The sequence below is a fragment of the Nothobranchius furzeri genome, chromosome 18 (assembly GCF_043380555.1).
Source record: "Nothobranchius furzeri strain GRZ-AD chromosome 18, NfurGRZ-RIMD1, whole genome shotgun sequence".
Classification (NCBI taxonomy): domain Eukaryota; kingdom Metazoa; phylum Chordata; class Actinopteri; order Cyprinodontiformes; family Nothobranchiidae; genus Nothobranchius; species Nothobranchius furzeri.
The window spans coordinates 5,294,921-5,314,439 of record NC_091758.1 but is presented as its reverse complement, the minus strand read 5'-3'; the positions used below and the strand labels follow the sequence as shown (position 1 = coordinate 5,314,439).

Here is a 19,519-nt window from a genome sequence, read left to right as displayed (position 1 = left end):
GGCTGAACTCATAATAAAATCCATTTTATTACCAAGTGTGTGACTGTTGTATTGTAGACATCATATATATGGCATACACTGTGTGGCATACAGTATACACTATATTATAACATCTGAACAAATCCTGCAACACGAGTAATGGTATAGAGATCTGCAACTCCCTAACACCACCCTGCTGGAGGAGAGGTGATGCTGACCGTCAGAAAGTCTCAGTCACCACTGGAGTGTTGTGTATTTGTCTATATGTGTTGTGTATATGTCTATATGTGTTGTGTACATGTCTATATGTGTTGTGTACATGTCTATATGTGTTGTGTACATGTCTATATGTGTTGTGTACATGTCTATATGTGTTGTGTATATGTCTATATGTGTTGTGTACATGTCTATATGTGTTGTGTACATGTCTATATGTGTTGTGTATATGTCTATATGTGTTGTGTACATGTCTATATGTGTTGTGTACATGTCTATATGTGTTGTGTACATGTCTATATGTGTTGTGTATTTGTCTATATGTGTTGTGTACATGTCTATATGTGTTGTGTACATGTCTATATGTGTTGTGTACATGTCTATATGTGTTGTGTATTTGTCTATATGTGTTGTGTACATGTCTATATGTATTGTGTACATGTCTATATGTGTTGTGTACATGTCTATATGTGTTGTGTATATGTCTATATGTGTTGTGTACATGTCTATATGTGTTGTGTACATGTCTATATGTGTTGTGTATATGTCTATATGTGTTGTGTACATGTCTATATGTGTTGTGTATATGTCTATATGTGTTGTGTACATGTCTATATGTGTTGTGTATATGTCTATATGTGTTGTGTACATGTCTATATGTGTTGTGTACATGTCTATATGTGTTGTGTATATGTCTATATGTGTTGTGTACATGTCTATATGTGTTGTGTACATGTCTATATGTGTTGTGTACATGTCTATATGTGTTGTGTATTTGTCTATATGTGTTGTGTACATGTCTATATGTGTTGTGTACATGTCTATATGTGTTGTGTACATGTCTATATGTGTTGTGTATTTGTCTATATGTGTTGTGTACATGTCTATATGTATTGTGTACATGTCTATATGTGTTGTGTACATGTCTATATGTGTTGTGTATATGTCTATATGTGTTGTGTACATGTCTATATGTGTTGTGTACATGTCTATATGTGTTGTGTATATGTCTATATGTGTTGTGTACATGTCTATATGTGTTGTGTATATGTCTATATGTGTTGTGTACATGTCTATATGTGTTGTGTATTTGTCTATATGTGTTGTGTATATGTCTATATGTGTTGTGTATATGTCTATATGTGTTGTGTACATGTCTATATGTGTTGTGTACATGTCTATATGTGTTGTGTACATGTCTATATGTGTTGTGTGTATGTCTATATGTGTTGTGTGTATGTCTATATGTGTTGTGTACATGTCTATATGTGTTGTGTATATGTCTATATGTGTTGTGTATATGTCTATATGTGTTGTGTACATGTCTATATGTGTTGTGTACATGTCTATATGTGTTGTGTGTATGTCTATATGTGTTGTGTATATGTCTATATGTGTTGTGTACATGTCTATATGTGTTGTGTACATGTCTATATGTGTTGTTTGTACATGTCTATATGTGTTGTGTACATGTCTATATGTGATGTGTACATGTCTATATGTGTTGTGTATATGTCTATATGTGTTGTGTACATGTCTATATGTGTTGTGTATATGTCTATATGTGTTGTGTACATGTATATATGTGTTGTGTATATGTCTATATGTGTTGTGTATATGTCTATATGTGTTGTGTACATGTCTATATGTGTTGTGTGTACATGTCTATATGTGTTGTGTATATGTCTATATGTGTTGTGTACATGTCTATATGTGTTGTGTATATGTCTATATGTGTTGTGTATATGTCTATATGTGTTGTGTATATGTCTATATGTGTTGTGTACATGTCTATATGTGTTGTGTACATGTCTATATGTGTTGTGTGTACATGTCTATATGTGTTGTGTACATGTCTATATGTGTTGTGTACATGTCTATATGTGTTGTGTATATGTCTATATGTGTTGTGTACATGTCTATATGTGTTGTGTACATGTCTATATGTGTTGTGTGTACATGTCTATATGTGTTGTGTATATGTCTATATGTGTTGTGTACATGTCTATATGTGTTGTGTACATGTCTATATGTGTTGTGTATATGTCTATATGTGTTGTGTATATGTCTATATGTGTTGTGTATATGTCTATATGTGTTGTGTATATGTCTATATGTGTTGTGTACATGTCTATATGTGTTGTGTGTACATGTCTATATGTGTTGTGTATATGTCTATATGTGTTGTGTACATGTCTATATGTGATGTGTGTATGTCTATATGTGTTGTGTATATGTCTATATGTGTTGTGTACATGTCTATATGTGTTGTGTATATGTCTATATGTGTTGTGTATATGTGTTGTGTACATGTCTATATGTGTTGTGTGTATGTCTATATGTGTTGTGTATAAGTCTATATGTGTTGTGCACATGTCTATATGTGTTGTGTATATGTCTATATGTGTTGTGTGCATGTCTATATGTGTTGTGTATATGTCTATATGTGTTGTGTACATGTCTATATGTGTTGTGTACATGTCTATATGTGTTGTGTGTACATGTCTATATGTGTTGTGTACATGCCTATATGTGATGTGTACATGTCTATATGTGTTGTGTATATGTCTATATGTGTTGTGTACATGTCTATATGTGTTGTGTATATGTCTATATGTGTTGTGTACATGTATATATGTGTTGTGTATATGTCTATATGTGTTGTGCATATGTCTATATGTGTTGTGTATATGTCTATATGTGTTGTGTATATGTCTATATGTGTTGTGTATATGTCTATATGTGTTGTGTACATGTCTATATGTGTTGTGTGTACATGTCTCTATGTGTTGTGTACATGTCTATATGCGTTGTGTAAATGTCTATATGTGTTGTGTATATGTCTATATGTGTTGTGTACATGTCTATATGTGTTGTGTACATGTCTATATGTGTTGTGTGTACATGTCTATATGTGTTGTGTACATGTCTATATGTGTTGTGTGTATGTCTATATGTGTTGTGTATTTGTCTATATGTGTTGTGTATATGTCTATATGTGTTGTGTATATGTCTATATGTGTTGTGTACATGTCTATATGTGTTGTGTACATGTCTATATGTGTTGTGTATATGTCTATATGTGTTGTGTACATGTCTATATGTGTTGTGTACATGTCTATATGTGTTGTGTGTATGTCTATATGTGTTGTGTGTATGTCTATATGTGTTGTGTATATGTCTATATGTGTTGTGTATATGTCTATATGTGTTGTGTATATGTCTATATGTGTTGTGTACATGTCTATATGTGTTGTGTACATGTCTATATGTGTTGTGTATATGTCTATATGTGTTGTGTACATGTCTATATGTGTTGTGTATATGTCTATATGTGTTGTGTGTATGTCTATATGTGTTGTGTATATGTCTATATGTGTTGTGTGTATGTCTATATGTGTTGTGTACATGTCTATATGTGTTGTGTATATGTCTATATGTGTTGCGTATATGTCTATATGTGTTGTGTGTATGTCTATATGTGTTGTGTATATGTCTATATGTGTTGCGTATATGTCTATATGTGTTGTGTGTATGTCTATATGTGTTGTGTATATGTCTATATGTGTTGCGTGTATGTCTATATGTGTTGTGTGTATGTCTATTTGTGTTGTGTGTATGTCTATATGTGTTGTGTACATGTCTATATGTGTTGTGTACATGTCTATATGTGTTGTGTACATGTCTATATGTGTTGTGTACATGTCTATATGTGTTGTGTACATGTCTATATGTGTTGTGTGTACATGTCTATATGTGTTGTGTACATGTCTATATGTGTTGTGTGTATGTCTATATGTGTTGTGTATATGTCTATATGTGTTGTGTATATGTCTATAGGTGTTGTGTATATGTCTATATGTGTTGTGTACATGTCTATATGTGTTGTGTACATGTCTATATGTGTTGTGTACATGTCTATATGTGTTGTGTACATGTCTATATGTGTTGTGTGTATGTCTATATGTGTTGTGTACATGTCTATATGTGTTGTGTATATGTCTATATGTGTTGTGTACATGTCTATATGTGTTGTGTACATGTCTATATGTGTTGTGTACATGTCTATATGTGTTGTGTACATGTCTATATGTGTTGTGTGTATGTCTATATGTGTTGTGTGTATGTCTATATGTGTTGTGTATATGTCTATATGTGTTGTGTATATGTCTATATGTGTTGCGTATATGTCTATATGTGTTGTGTGTATGTCTATATGTGTTGTGTATATGTCTATATGTGTTGCGTATATGTCTATATGTGTTGTGTGTATGTCTATATGTGTTGTGTATATGTCTATATGTGTTGCGTGTATGTCTATATGTGTTGTGTGTATGTCTATTTGTGTTGTGTGTATGTCTATATGTGTTGTGTACATGTCTATATGTGTTGTGTACATGTCTATATGTGTTGTGTACATGTCTATATGTGTTGTGTACATGTCTATATGTGTTGTGTACATGTCTATATGTGTTGTGTGTACATGTCTATATGTGTTGTGTACATGTCTATATGTGTTGTGTGTATGTCTATATGTGTTGTGTATATGTCTATATGTGTTGTGTATATGTCTATAGGTGTTGTGTATATGTCTATATGTGTTGTGTACATGTCTATATGTGTTGTGTACATGTCTATATGTGTTGTGTACATGTCTATATGTGTTGTGTACATGTCTATATGTGTTGTGTGTATGTCTATATGTGTTGTGTACATGTCTATATGTGTTGTGTATATGTCTATATGTGTTGTGTACATGTCTATATGTGTTGTGTACATGTCTATATGTGTTGTGTATATGTCTATATGTGTTGTGTACATGTCTATATGTGTTGTGTATATGTCTATATGTGTTGTGTACATGTCTATATGTGTTGTGTAAATGTCTATATGTGTTGTGTGTATGTCTATATGTGTTGTGTGTATGTCTATTTGTGTTGTGTGTATGTCTATATGTGTTGTGTACATGTCTATATGTGTTGTGTACATGTCTATATGTGTTGTGTATATGTCTATATGTGTTGTGTACATGTCTATATGTGTTGTGTACATGTCTATATGTGTTGTGTGTACATGTCTATATGTGTTGTGTACATGTCTATATGTGTTGTGTGTATGTCTATATGTGTTGTGTATATGTCTATATGTGTTGTGTATATGTCTATATGTGTTGTGTATATGTCTATATGTGTTGTGTACATGTCTATATGTGTTGTGTACATGTCTATATGTGTTGTGTATATGTCTATATGTGTTGTGTACATGTCTATATGTGTTGTGTACATGTCTATATGTGTTGTGTGTATGTCTATATGTGTTGTGTGTATGTCTATATGTGTTGTGTATATGTCTATATGTGTTGTGTATATGTCTATATGTGTTGTGTATATGTCTATATGTGTTGTGTACATGTCTATATGTGTTGTGTACATGTCTATATGTGTTGTGTATATGTCTATATGTGTTGTGTACATGTCTATATGTGTTGTGTATATGTCTATATGTGTTGTGTGTATGTCTATATGTGTTGTGTATATGTCTATATGTGTTGTGTGTATGTCTATATGTGTTGTGTACATGTCTATATGTGTTGTGTATATGTCTATATGTGTTGCGTATATGTCTATATGTGTTGTGTGTATGTCTATATGTGTTGTGTATATGTCTATATGTGTTGCGTGTATGTCTATATGTGTTGTGTGTATGTCTATTTGTGTTGCGTGTATGTCTATATGTGTTGTGTGTATGTCTATTTGTGTTGCGTGTATGTCTATATGTGTTGTGTACATGTCTATATGTGTTGTGTATATGTCTATATGTGTTGCGTGTATGTCTATATGTGTTGTGTGTATGTCTATATGTGTTGTGTGTATGTCTATATGTGTTGTGTGTATGTCTATATCTGTTGTGTGTATGTCTATATGTGTTGTGTATATGTCTATATGTGTTGTTTATATGTCTATATGTGTTGTGTATATGTCTATATGTGTTGTGTATATGTCCATATGTGTTGTGTATATGTCCATATGTGTTGTGTATATGTCTATATGTGTTGTGTACATGTCTATATGTGTTGTGTACATGTCTATATGTGTTGTGTACATGTCTATATTTGTTGTGTACATGTCTATATATGTTGTGTATATGTCTATATGTGTTGTGTACATGTCTATATGTGTTGTGTACATGTCTATATGTGTTGTGTAAATGTCTATATGTGTTGTGTACATGTCTATATGTGTTGTGTACATGTCTATATGTGTTGTGTATATGTCTATATGTGTTGTGTACATGTCTATATGTGTTGTGTACATGTCTATATGTGTTGTGTGTACATGTCTATATGTGTTGTGTATATGTCTATATGTGTTGTGTGCATGTCTATATGTGTTGTGTACATGTCTATATGTGTTGTGTATATGTCTATATGTGTTGTGTATATGTCTATATGTGTTGTGTGTATGTCTATATGTGTTGTGTGGATGTCTATATGTGTTGTGTGTATGTCTATATGTGTTGTGTACATGTCTATATGTGTTGTGTATATGTCTATATGTGTTGTGTATATGTCTATATGTGTTGTGTGTATGTCTATATGTGTTGTGTATATGTCTATATGTGTTGTGTACATGTCTATATGTGTTGTGTGTATGTCTATATGTGTTGTGTACATGTCTATATGTGTTGTGTACATGTCTATATGTGTTGTGTGTATGTCTATATGTGTTGTGTACATGTCTATATGTGTTGTGTACATGTCTATATGTGTTGTGTGTATGTCTATATGTGTTGTGTACATGTCTATATGTGTTGTGTACATGTTTATATGTGTTGTGTATATGTCTATATGTGTTGTGTGTATGTCTATATGTGTTGTGTGTATGTCTATATGTGTTGTGTGGATGTCTATATGTGTTGTGTGTATGTCTATATGTGTTGTGTATATGTCTATATGTGTTGTGTATATGTCTATATGTGTTGTGTATATGTCTATATGTGTTGTGTGTATGTCTATATGTGTTGTGTGTATGTCTATATGTGTTGTGTACATGTCTATATGTGTTGTGTACATGTCTATATGTGTTGTGTGTATGTCTATATGTGTTGTGTACATGTCTATATGTGTTGTGTATATGTCTATATGTGTTGTGTGTATGTCTATATGTGTTGTGTGTATGTCTATATGTGTTGTGTATATGTCTATATGTGTTGTGTGTATGTCTATATGTGTTGTGTGTATGTCTATATGTGTTGTGTGTATGTCTATATGTGTTGTGTATATGTCTATATGTGTTGTGTATATGTCTATATGTGTTGTGTAAATGTCCATATGTGTTGTGTATATGTCCATATGTGTTGTGTACATGTCTATATGTGTTGTGTATTTGTCTATATGTGTTGTGTACATGTCTATATGTGTTGTGTATATGTCTATATGTGTTGTGTACATGTCTATATGTGTTGTGTATATGTCTATATGTGTTGTGTATATGTCTATATGTGTTGTGTATATGTCTATATGTGTTCTGTGTATGTCTATATGTGTTGTGTGTATGTCTATATGTGTTGTGTATATGTCTATATGTGTTGTGTATATGTCTATATGTGTTGTGTATATGTCTATATGTGTTGTGTATATGTCTATATGTGTTGTGTATATGTCTATATGTGTTGTGTATATGTCTATATGTGTTGTGTAAATGTCCATATGTGTTGTGTATATGTCTATATGTGTTGTGTAAATGTCCATATGTGTTGTGTATATGTCTATATGTGTTGTGTACATGTCTATATGTGTTGTGTATATGTCTATATGTGTTGTGTACATGTCTATATGTGTTGTGTACATGTCTATATGTGTTGTGTACATGTCTATATGTGTTGTGTACATGTTTATATGTGTTGTGTATATGTCTATATGTGTTGTGTACATGTCTATATGTGTTGTGTACATGTCTATATGTGTTGTGTATATGTCTATATGTGTTGTGTACATGTCTATATGTGTTGTGTACATGTCTATATGTGTTGTGTGTACATGTCTATATGTGTTGTGTACATGTCTATATGTGTTGTGTGTATGTCTATATGTGTTGTGTATATGTCTATATGTGTTGTGTATATGTCTATATGTGTTGTGTATATGTCTATATGTGTTGTGTACATGTCTATATGTGTTGTGTACATGTCTATATGTGTTGTGTATATGTCTATATGTGTTGTGTACATGTCTATATGTGTTGTGTATATGTCTATATGTGTTGTGTACATGTCTATATGTGTTGTGTACATGTCTATATGTGTTGTGTGTATGTCTATATGTGTTGTGTGTATGTCTATATGTGTTGTGTATATGTCTATATGTGTTGTGTATATGTCTATATGTGTTGTGTATATGTCTATATGTGTTGTGTACATGTCTATATGTGTTGTGTACATGTCTATATGTGTTGTGTATATGTCTATATGTGTTGTGTACATGTCTATATGTGTTGTGTATATGTCTATATGTGTTGTGTGTATGTCTATATGTGTTGTGTATATGTCTATATGTGTTGTGTGTATGTCTATATGTGTTGTGTACATGTCTATATGTGTTGTGTATATGTCTATATGTGTTGCGTATATGTCTATATGTGTTGTGTGTATGTCTATATGTGTTGTGTATATGTCTATATGTGTTGCGTGTATGTCTATATGTGTTGTGTGTATGTCTATTTGTGTTGCGTGTATGTCTATATGTGTTGTGTGTATGTCTATTTGTGTTGCGTGTATGTCTATATGTGTTGTGTACATGTCTATATGTGTTGTGTATATGTCTATATGTGTTGCGTGTATGTCTATATGTGTTGTGTGTATGTCTATATGTGTTGTGTGTATGTCTATATGTGTTGTGTGTATGTCTATATGTGTTGTGTGTATGTCTATATCTGTTGTGTGTATGTCTATATGTGTTGTGTATATGTCTATATGTGTTGTGTATATGTCTATATGTGTTGTGTATATGTCTATATGTGTTGTGTATATGTCCATATGTGTTGTGTATATGTCCATATGTGTTGTGTATATGTCTATATGTGTTGTGTACATGTCTATATGTGTTGTGTACATGTCTATATGTGTTGTGTACATGTCTATATTTGTTGTGTACATGTCTATATGTGTTGTGTATATGTCTATATGTGTTGTGTACATGTCTATATGTGTTGTGTAAATGTCTATATGTGTTGTGTACATGTCTATATGTGTTGTGTACATGTCTATATGTGTTGTGTATATGTCTATATGTGTTGTGTACATGTCTATATGTGTTGTGTACATGTCTATATGTGTTGTGTGTACATGTCTATATGTGTTGTGTATATGTCTATATGTGTTGTGTGCATGTCTATATGTGTTGTGTGCATGTCTATATGTGTTGTGTATATGTCTATATGTGTTGTGTATATGTCTATATGTGTTGTGTGTATGTCTATATGTGTTGTGTGGATGTCTATATGTGTTGTGTGTATGTCTATATGTGTTGTGTACATGTCTATATGTGTTGTGTATATGTCTATATGTGTTGTGTATATCTCTATATGTGTTGTGTGTATGTCTATATGTGTTGTGTATATGTCTATATGTGTTGTGTACATGTCTATATGTGTTGTGTGTATGTCTATATGTGTTGTGTACATGTCTATATGTGTTGTGTACATGTCTATATGTGTTGTGTGTATGTCTATATGTGTTGTGTACATGTCTATATGTGTTGTGTACATGTCTATATGTGTTGTGTGTATGTCTATATGTGTTGTGTACATGTCTATATGTGTTGTGTACATGTTTATATGTGTTGTGTATATGTCTATATGTGTTGTGTGTATGTCTATATGTATTGTGTGTATGTCTATATGTGTTGTGTGGATGTCTATATGTGTTGTGTGTATGTCTATATGTGTTGTGTATATGTCTATATGTGTTGTGTATATGTCTATATGTGTTGTGTATATGTCTATATGTGTTGTGTGTATGTCTATATGTGTTGTGTGTATGTCTATATGTGTTGTGTACATGTCTATATGTGTTGTGTACATGTCTATATGTGTTGTGTGTATGTCTATATGTGTTGTGTACATGTCTATATGTGTTGTGTATATGTCTATATGTGTTGTGTGTATGTCTATATGTGTTGTGTGTATGTCTATATGTGTTGTGTATATGTCTATATGTGTTGTGTGTATGTCTATATGTGTTGTGTGTATGTCTATATGTGTTGTGTATATGTCTATATGTGTTGTGTATATGTCTATATGAGTTGTGTGTATGTCTATATGTGTTGTGTATATGTCTATATGTGTTGTGTGTATGTCTATATGTGTTGTGTACATGTTTATATGTGTTGTGTATATGTCTATATGTGTTGTGTGTATGTCTATATGTGTTGTGTGTATGTCTATATGTGTTGTGTATATGTCTATATGTGTTGTGTATATGTCTATATGTGTTGTGTATATGTCTATATGTGTTGTGTGTATGTCTATATGTGTTGTGTATATGTCTATATGTGTTCTGTGTATGTCTATATGTGTTGTGTGTATGTCTATATGTGTTGTGTGTATGTCTATATGTGTTGTGTATATGTCTATATGTGTTGTGTATATGTCTATATGTGTTGTGTATATGTCTATATGTGTTGTGTATATGTCTATATGTGTTCTGTGTATGTCTATATGTGTTGTGTGTATGTCTATATGTATTGTGTATATGTCTATATGTGTTGTGTATATGTCTATATGTGTTGTGTATATGTCTATATGTGTTGTGTGTATGTCTATATGTGTTGTGTGTATGTCTATATGTGTTGTGTATATGTCTATATGTGTTGTGTATATGTCTATATGTGTTGTGTATATGTCTATATGTGTTGTGTGTATGTCTATATGTGTTGTGTGTATGTCTATATGTGTTGTGTACATGTCTATATGTGTTCTGTGTATGTCTATATGTGTTGTGTGTTAGTCTATATGTGTTGTGTGTATGTCTATATGTGTTGTGTATATGTCTATATGTGTTGTGTATATGTCTATATGTGTTGTGTAAATGTCCATATGTGTTGTGTATATGTCCATATGTGTTGTGTACATGTCTATATGTGTTGTGTATTTGTCTATATGTGTTGTGTACATGTCTATATGTGTTGTGTATATGTCTATATTTGTTGTGTACATGTCTATATGTGTTGTGTATATGTCTATATGTGTTGTGTATATGTCTATATGTGTTGTGTATATGTCTATATGTGTTGTGTATATGTCTATATGTGTTCTGTGTATGTCTATATGTGTTGTGTGTATGTCTATATGTGTTGTGTATATGTCTATATGTGTTGTGTATATGTCTATATGTGTTGTGTATATGTCTATATGTGTTGTGTATATGTCTATATGTGTTGTGTATATGTCTATATGTGTTGTGTAAATGTCCATATGTGTTGTGTATATGTCTATATGTGTTGTGTATATGTCTATATGTGTTGTGTATATGTCTATATGTGTTGTGTACATGTCTATATGTGTTGTGTACATGTCTATATGTGTTGTGTACATGTCTATATGTGTTGTGTATATGTCTATATGTGTTGTGTATATGTCTATATGTGTTGTGTACATGTCTATATGTGTTGTGTATATGTCTATATGTGTTGTGTATATGTCTATATGTGTTGTGTATATGTCTATATGTGTTGTGTATATGTCTATATGTGTTGTGTACATGTCTATATGTGTTGTGTATATGTCTATATGTGTTGTGTACATGTCTATATGTGTTGTGTACATGTCTATATGTGTTGTGTACATGTCTATATGTGTTGTGTATATGTCTATATGTGTTGTGTATATGTCTATATGTGTTGTGTATATGTCTATATGTGTTGTGTACATGTCTATATGTGTTGTGTATATGTCTATATGTGTTGTGTACATGTCTATATGTGTTGTGTACATGTCTATATGTGTTGTGTATATGTCTATATGTGTTGTGTACATGTCTATATGTGTTGTGTACATGTCTATATGTGTTGTGTATATGTCTATATGTGTTGTGTATATGTCTATATGTGTTGTGTATATGTCTATATGTGTTGTGTATATGTCTATATGTGTTGTGTATATGTCTATATGTGTTGTGTACATGTCTATATGTGTTGTGTATATGTCTATATGTGTTGTGTACATGTCTATATGTGTTGTGTACATGTCTATATGTGTTGTGTACATGTCTATATGTGTTGTGTACATGTTTATATGTGTTGTGTATATGTCTATATGTGTTGTGTACATGTCTATATGTGTTGTGTACATGTTTATATGTGTTGTGTATATGTCTATATGTGTTGTGTATATGTCTATATGTGTTGTGTACATGCCTATATGTGTTGTGTATATGTCTATATGTGTTGTGTACATGTTTATATGTGTTGTGTATATGTCTATATGTGTTGTGTATATGTCTATATGTGTTGTGTACATGTCTATATGTGTTGTGTATATGTCTATATGTGTTGTGTACATGTTTATATGTGTTGTGTATATGTCTATATGTGTTGTGTGTACATGTCTATATGTGTTGTGTATATGTCTATATGTGTTGTGTACATGTTTATATGTGTTGTGTATATGTCTATATGTGTTGTGTATATGTCTATATGTGTTGTGTACATGTTTATATGTGTTGTGTATATGTCTATATGTGTTTTGTATATGTTCAGGGAGTCACATGAGCCAACTGGGATCGGTTTCCTTTTCAAAGAGAGGACTGGTGTATCACCTGGTCCTGGATGCTCTCTGCTGGTTGATCCCCGTGGCTCAGTGCATCACACAAACTCTTAAAATCACAGAACCACACAGATTCATAGTTTATAGGGCCAGTTCAACCAAAACACTCATTAAAACACACTTTTGGGACTGAATGAGGAACACAATGAAACATAACATCCTGATTTATTAACAAATACAGGAAGATGTTCAGTTAGGCGTGGGATGGAGTCCACAGCTTCTTTAGGATGCTGCTTGTCATGATCTATTCATCTCCACAAATGATCCTATCTGGATGAGGTTGCTCATTTTAGTGGTCTTTAACCATCCTGTTGTTTTTCCTATAAAGTGAATGACAGGTCTAAAAGGCTTTTTGTATGTTTCTCTATCCTGAACTGGATGGACCGACCTCTGGTTCTGTTAAAGAGCAGTGCCACTGAGAAAGTGTTTTTACTTATTTTAAAAAATGATGGGTCACTCTGAGTTTAACACATAGGCAGAACATGAAAATAGTCTTCTACCCCTATTTACTGCATTAGCTTCTGACTAAAGAAGACAGAAACACATTTGGTTCAGTAGAGCCTGACAGATCTACATCACACTGTCACTCACTGTTCATGAACCCACCCATCTTGACTCACGAAGGTTGTTGTTGGTTTAACATCCAGAAAACAGCAGAGAACATCTCCTCTAGTAGAAGCTAACCATTGGCATTAGCAACTCCACCACACAGCAGAACTCCTCCAGGCTTGTGTTATGTGTGGAGATAAAACATCAACGTTGCAGAGCCATCAGGGTCAGTGGTAGAGTCGTGTTGCTGTTAACCAATCAGAGGAGAGATGTCGTCGTTTGAAACAGCTGACTTCTACGTTCTCAAACAGACGCGCCGCAGCTTTTCTTTCCCCAGACTACGACTTACATTCAGTCCTACTTGAGACCACTGCAGATGCATTAAACATATGACACGTTGGCCTTTACAAGTCTTTAACGGGTAAAGTAATAAATAAATAAATGCAACAGAGCTTAAGTGATGATCAACAACAACAACAATAACAGAACCAAGCCGATATTCCTATTAGACTTGATTTGAACTTGTTTTCTACCAAGTGACTCTTTTATAAAGAAAGTTAAATAAATGAAAGTGGACTTAGATGAAGAAGTTTGGTTTTTGACGTCAACGCCTCTTTAACAATTGATACAAGTCTATGACTCATGAATGAGTGAACTGGCCCTTTAAGACAACTGTTTACATGTTGAATCCAGTCTTTAACTTTTAGAAAACACAGGCAGCACTGAGCATCGGAACCGGTGTTCCGACAAACATGATGGAGTAGATGTGTCCAACTAAATCCCGTCTGATTGGTCTGTTCGTCCTCATTCAGGTAAAGATGGCATAATCTGAAGTCAGCGGCAATGTCCCGGACTCCTCTCCACCAATCAGAGCTCTGACCTCCCAGTGTGAGCGGAGAGTCCCACCGGTCACAGATGGTGGATCACCAGTTCTCCCACAGTGGCGGCTCATGGGTGTTATTTCTGCAACAACGTCCATTCACATTTAAAAATATAAACTTGTCTCAATCTCTTGTTGGTTCAACAAAAAACACTTGATTGTTTTTGTTTGTTTGTTTTGTTTTTTTACAGTTCTGAGAAGAAACAGGCTGGGACCGGGCCTCACATTAAAGCTTAAAAATGAAAATTATGAAGAGTTCTTTTCCAAAGTAAGGTCATCAAAATTTAGAGTTGGCTCCTCCTACTTTAACTAAATAATTGACCAGAAAGCCAATAAATGAAAGGATAATAAGCATCGTTGGTTTCTTTCCATCTGGTTAAATTTCAACAGAATTTTCCTAAAATACTTTAAATTCTTTTGGAAATGAACTCTTCAGCTTTAAACACAACCACAGAGTCAAAGGTTCCGCGGTGATTTGACTCATCAGAACATGTGCTTTCATCTAACACTTTAAGGGATTTCAAATAGAAAATGTGACGCTGACGTAAATAACAGAGCTGCATGTGGACCAACACACACGTTCCACCTTAAACCTGGCATAACACGTCTGAGGGAAAAGTCTTAACATTTAATATTTTATCTTTTACATCGAGGAATGTTCAAGAGCAAACAAAAAGAAAAGATGTTTCTCTGTTTTATATACTTAGAGTTCTCCTGCACCGCATCTCTTCCCTGTACACGTCCAGAACCAACAGCTCCTTTTCGCTGAAGTTTGATATCAGATGAAAGAAGTCTGTGTGTGTTTGTGGAAAAGCAGGAAATGATGTGTGTTCCATTGGTGTTCCCTCTCCGATGATGCAGCGGGGTCACCTTTCCTTCTCCAGAGCTTTGCAACACATCATGATTCACAAAAAGAGATTAGGAGTGATTCTGGTGGGAGAAAGGAGACTGGGGGTGGGGCAGGACTGAGCTCACACACACACACACACACACACACACACACACACACACACACACACACACACACACACACACACACACACACAGCCGTTTCGTCCTCACCCCAACCCATCCCCACCCCATTCCTGGATCTGAAACTTGGTCCACAAGAGCCAGGTAGATGACGAGTCTCATGGGTGGGAGAGCAGCACAAGGATCAGCCAGACCAGAATGAGCAGCAGAGAGAAGTGGACGGGCTCGGCTCCATGATCCAAAAGGCCCGGAGAGGGGAGAGTGGCGTCTACCTCGTCACCCCACAATCTGTCGTTCTCATTCACCTGAACAACAAAAGGATGCATTTATTACAAACACTCAACAGAGCAGCACAGCAAGATGTGGGATATTAACACCAATAAGAACCCCACAACAGAAGAAAATGATCCCATAAATGTACGGATGACTCAAGACATCAGGCTCTTCTCTTGTTGGAAGTACAGGAGCACCTGAAGGTCTTCCGAACTGATCAGGTGGATAGAGAGGGTAGATCATTCCAAACAGGAGCAGCAAATGATCACGTCCACTACCAAATTTACCCCAAATGGACCCCATTGTTCCAGATTTTAGTGTTGTAGAGGACCGTGGAGATAAGATGGAGTCGCACCACTAACAGCTTCTGGAAGTCAGACCAGGAGCTGGTTTAGTGAAGCCGGCTGGTGTGGCTGTCATCATCCAATCATCTTATTCTTTATGGTTTAGTGGTTTAGGTGCCAGAGGTGTGGACTCGAGTCACATGACTCAATCCCAACACTCGCACTGCTGTTGGGCTGCTACAGAAAGCAGCTTCTTTATCACCGTCTCCAGCAGGCAGAACCTTTGGCAAAGTTCAACAGTCGAGCAGTTTTTATCCGGAGTCTGGAAATGAACTTGGTGCTGTTACCTAGAAACCTCAACAGTACCCCAATACATTCAATAGCTTCATTCCTTAAACACTTCCCTGACCTCCAGCCCACAACCCTCCCTCCATAACTCTCACGCTCCGGCCCTGTCCTCAGCTCCACCTTTGGCCACGCCCACCCATGCTCTGTTTCTACTCCAGATTGCAGATTCCCTCCACCTCAGGAGCATGTCCAGGGAGTGGCCTGGGGTAGCACATGCCACCCTTGGAATCCCAGGTGCCACCACACTAGTTTACCTTTAAATAGGCTTTTCATTGTCCACAAAAGGCTTGGGGGTAAAACAAAAAAGCATAACCATTGGTGCCACCCATGCACAAAGTTGTGCCTCACCTGGGCCACCCCATTTTAAAAGATCTGGACACGCCCCTGCTCCACCTGTGTCTGAGCGGTGGATAAGGAAGATGTCTGTACCCGTGCTTCTTGCAGATGCAGGGGTCTGTCTCAGCTGAGCTGTAAGCTGAGTCTGAATGAGTTGCTGAAATAACATTCTCAGTTTAAGTTGAGAGGTCAGGAGGGGAACGGTTTAGCTGCAGATGAAAACACGGTCTTCAGAGTGATGACAGGGCCGTGTGCATGTGGGATGAAAACAGTACAACTCCAGAATGTATTAAAATATCTCAACACTATTAATATTAATGGAACACTGCAGAGTTGAGCCTTGCTGGAGAGAACTTAGGAGAAAAGCAGAGCAGCATCCCTTCAGCTGAGTTTCTGATGAGTTACGGAAAACGACCTCCTAAATGGGACTAACTGTGGCCGCTGTTGACTCAGTGACGTTTTATATACACCTCCTCAGCCATCAGGTAGAACATATCCACGTTCAGCAAAGCGTGACTTTCTCCTGGTTTCCCTGCAGCCAGAGGATGAGACAGTCGTGTGTGGGACCAGCAGCTCTGACTAAACCAGGCTTAAAAACGTCATTTGAGTTTTTGACTTTCCCTCTGGAAATGAGTGTGTCCTACTTATACATGTAGCTTGTGAAGTTTATTTACATCTGTTGGCAGATTGTCAGTTACGTTATCTACAGCATTTTTTACATCCCAGAAGGAACAAAGCGCATTAAACATATTTCCTTTGCCCGCAGAAGATTATTCATAATTTTCTCCTTATTAGTAAAATCTGCAGAAGTGTGTGCATGTTTAATATCAAGCAGACTGTCAGTGAGCATTAAAATGTATGTCCCACAAAGGTCTGCTGCTTGTGATTTGATGGGATTTATTAATGATGCATACGCTGTCTCCTTTTTGGGGGGATGGGGACGGTTTAACTGGTCAAACTGACTGAAGAACACAAGTGAGCAAACTGGTGTTTAGAAGAAGCCGGTCTACGCCTTCTCACAAGTACTCCTCCGTGCCCTCCAGTGTGGAGGGAGGAACTTTTAGAGAGCAAGGTCACTGAGAAACCATTTTTTACTCATTATTTTTGAAACATCATTGGTCAAGCTGAAATTAACATGCAGGCTGAACATGAAATAGTCTCCTACACCCATCTCCTGCATTAGCTTCTGGTAGAAAATAGACAGTGAAACTAGGATTAGAAAAGCCTGACAGGTCTACGTCACACGTTAATAAAAATTCACCAATCTTGACTCACGACGGGGAAGGCTGTTGGTGGTTTAGCACCCAGGAAACAGCTGAGAAGGTCTTGACTAGCAGAAGTGTTAGCATTAGCAACTCCACCACACAGCAGAACTCCAGGCTTTTGTTATTTGTGAAGGTAAAACACCAACAGTGCAGAGTAAACAGAACCAGTGGTAGAGTCATGTTGTTTTTAGTCAATCAGAGGGGAGGTGTTCAAATATCAGGAAATAAGACTCCAACTCCTGCCAGCTGACGCTACTTTCCCTTCCAGCTGAATTCTACTTACTCAAAGGCAGGTGCACCGGAGCTTTTTTTCACCCAGAGAATGACTTACAAGGCATTCATTCCTACTAGCGACCACTGCAATATTAAACACATGAGTGAAGCTCCATTAGTGTCAGAAATGCTTCATGTGTCAGATGTGTGATGACATTTTAAGCACAAGAAATAAACTGTTAGCTGTGTTGCTCATTCCACTGATGGATGATCCTCACAAGTTCTACCTCATACTAAAGGTGCAGCATAGTTACAACAAAGAAATAATCAAACACTTAATTCCTTTGATTTGGTGCTAAGTTTAGGTGAAACTGCATCGTCCATTATGCTAGGATCTAAGAGCAATGTGTGTTTTGTAACGATTTGTTTCCACTGAATCTTTTTGCTCTTTAATTGCTTCAAATAATTTATCCATAAGTTGTTTCAGTGTTCTTGCTTTCTTCTACAACAGCCAAGATCCAACACCAAAACTGCAGGCTGTAGACATTAGCGTGGGCTGGGTGGGGCCCCCTGACGCCAGGATGCATTTCCACAGCCTTCTCAGGAACAAGGCCACTGCTGAGTACATGGGCGGATCCACTGGAGTGTCCTTCCTAAGTGCCACAAGGCAATGAAGAAAAGCCAACATGAGCAGCTTCCTTCGGTTCTCACTGAGCAGTGGTGCCGTTGTAGATTCCTCTCCCATCCAAGAGCTCTCATAGCAGATGGTCAGTCCTCGTGCTGCAGCTCTGGTCCGAGCTGCAGTCAGAGAAGATGCTTACCCCATTGCATCCAGACTGCTAGTGAACCGTGCATGTGGGAAGCCGCTGCTGGCTGATTCTACCTGCGCCAGTCAGAAGCTCCATCTAGTAGGTAGGCTTGAGCATGACATAGCTTCATCTGACCAATCAGTTCATAGGTGGGTGTGTATAATAGGACCAACAATGCCTATGAAAATGCAATGACACCACCTGGCCCAGCCCGAGATGACAGCACAATAAATGCACCAATAGAGCCATCAGGGTAAACTGACCAATCAGCACACAGCTCAATATTCAAATGCTGGCTTAGTGCATAAACCCGGTCGTTCTATAGTAGAGCTTTATAATAGGGTTGTTTGGCTCCTGGGTCATTCTGAGCCCCAACAAAGCCTGAAGGAGCTCTGCCATGTTGTGGAGTTGCTAATGCTAATAGTTAGCTTCTACTAGCTGGGACATGCTCTGCTCTCTCCTGGATGCTAAATCAACAACTGCCTTCCGCAGCCAAGATGGGTGAGTCCATGAATGTTTATTGGACAATGAAATGCACAACTGTCTGGCTTTTCTGACCGGAGCGTTTCCCCGT

The 19,519-nt window shown here is 36.0% G+C and overlaps 1 protein-coding gene across 1 annotated transcript in view; it reads right to left on the bottom strand.

Moving 5' to 3' along the window:
• Positions 1–5,252: 5,252 nt before the first annotated feature.
• The window catches only part of gfra4a (GDNF family receptor alpha 4a), a 342,275-nt gene continuing 328,008 nt past the window's right edge, over positions 5,253–19,519 (bottom strand). Inside the window, exon 8 of the mRNA XM_070547213.1 lies at positions 5,253–15,722. Within this exon, the coding sequence (XP_070403314.1) occupies positions 15,576–15,722 (147 nt within the window). The 3' untranslated portion in view covers positions 5,253–15,575. The remainder of the gene's footprint in view (positions 15,723–19,519) is intronic.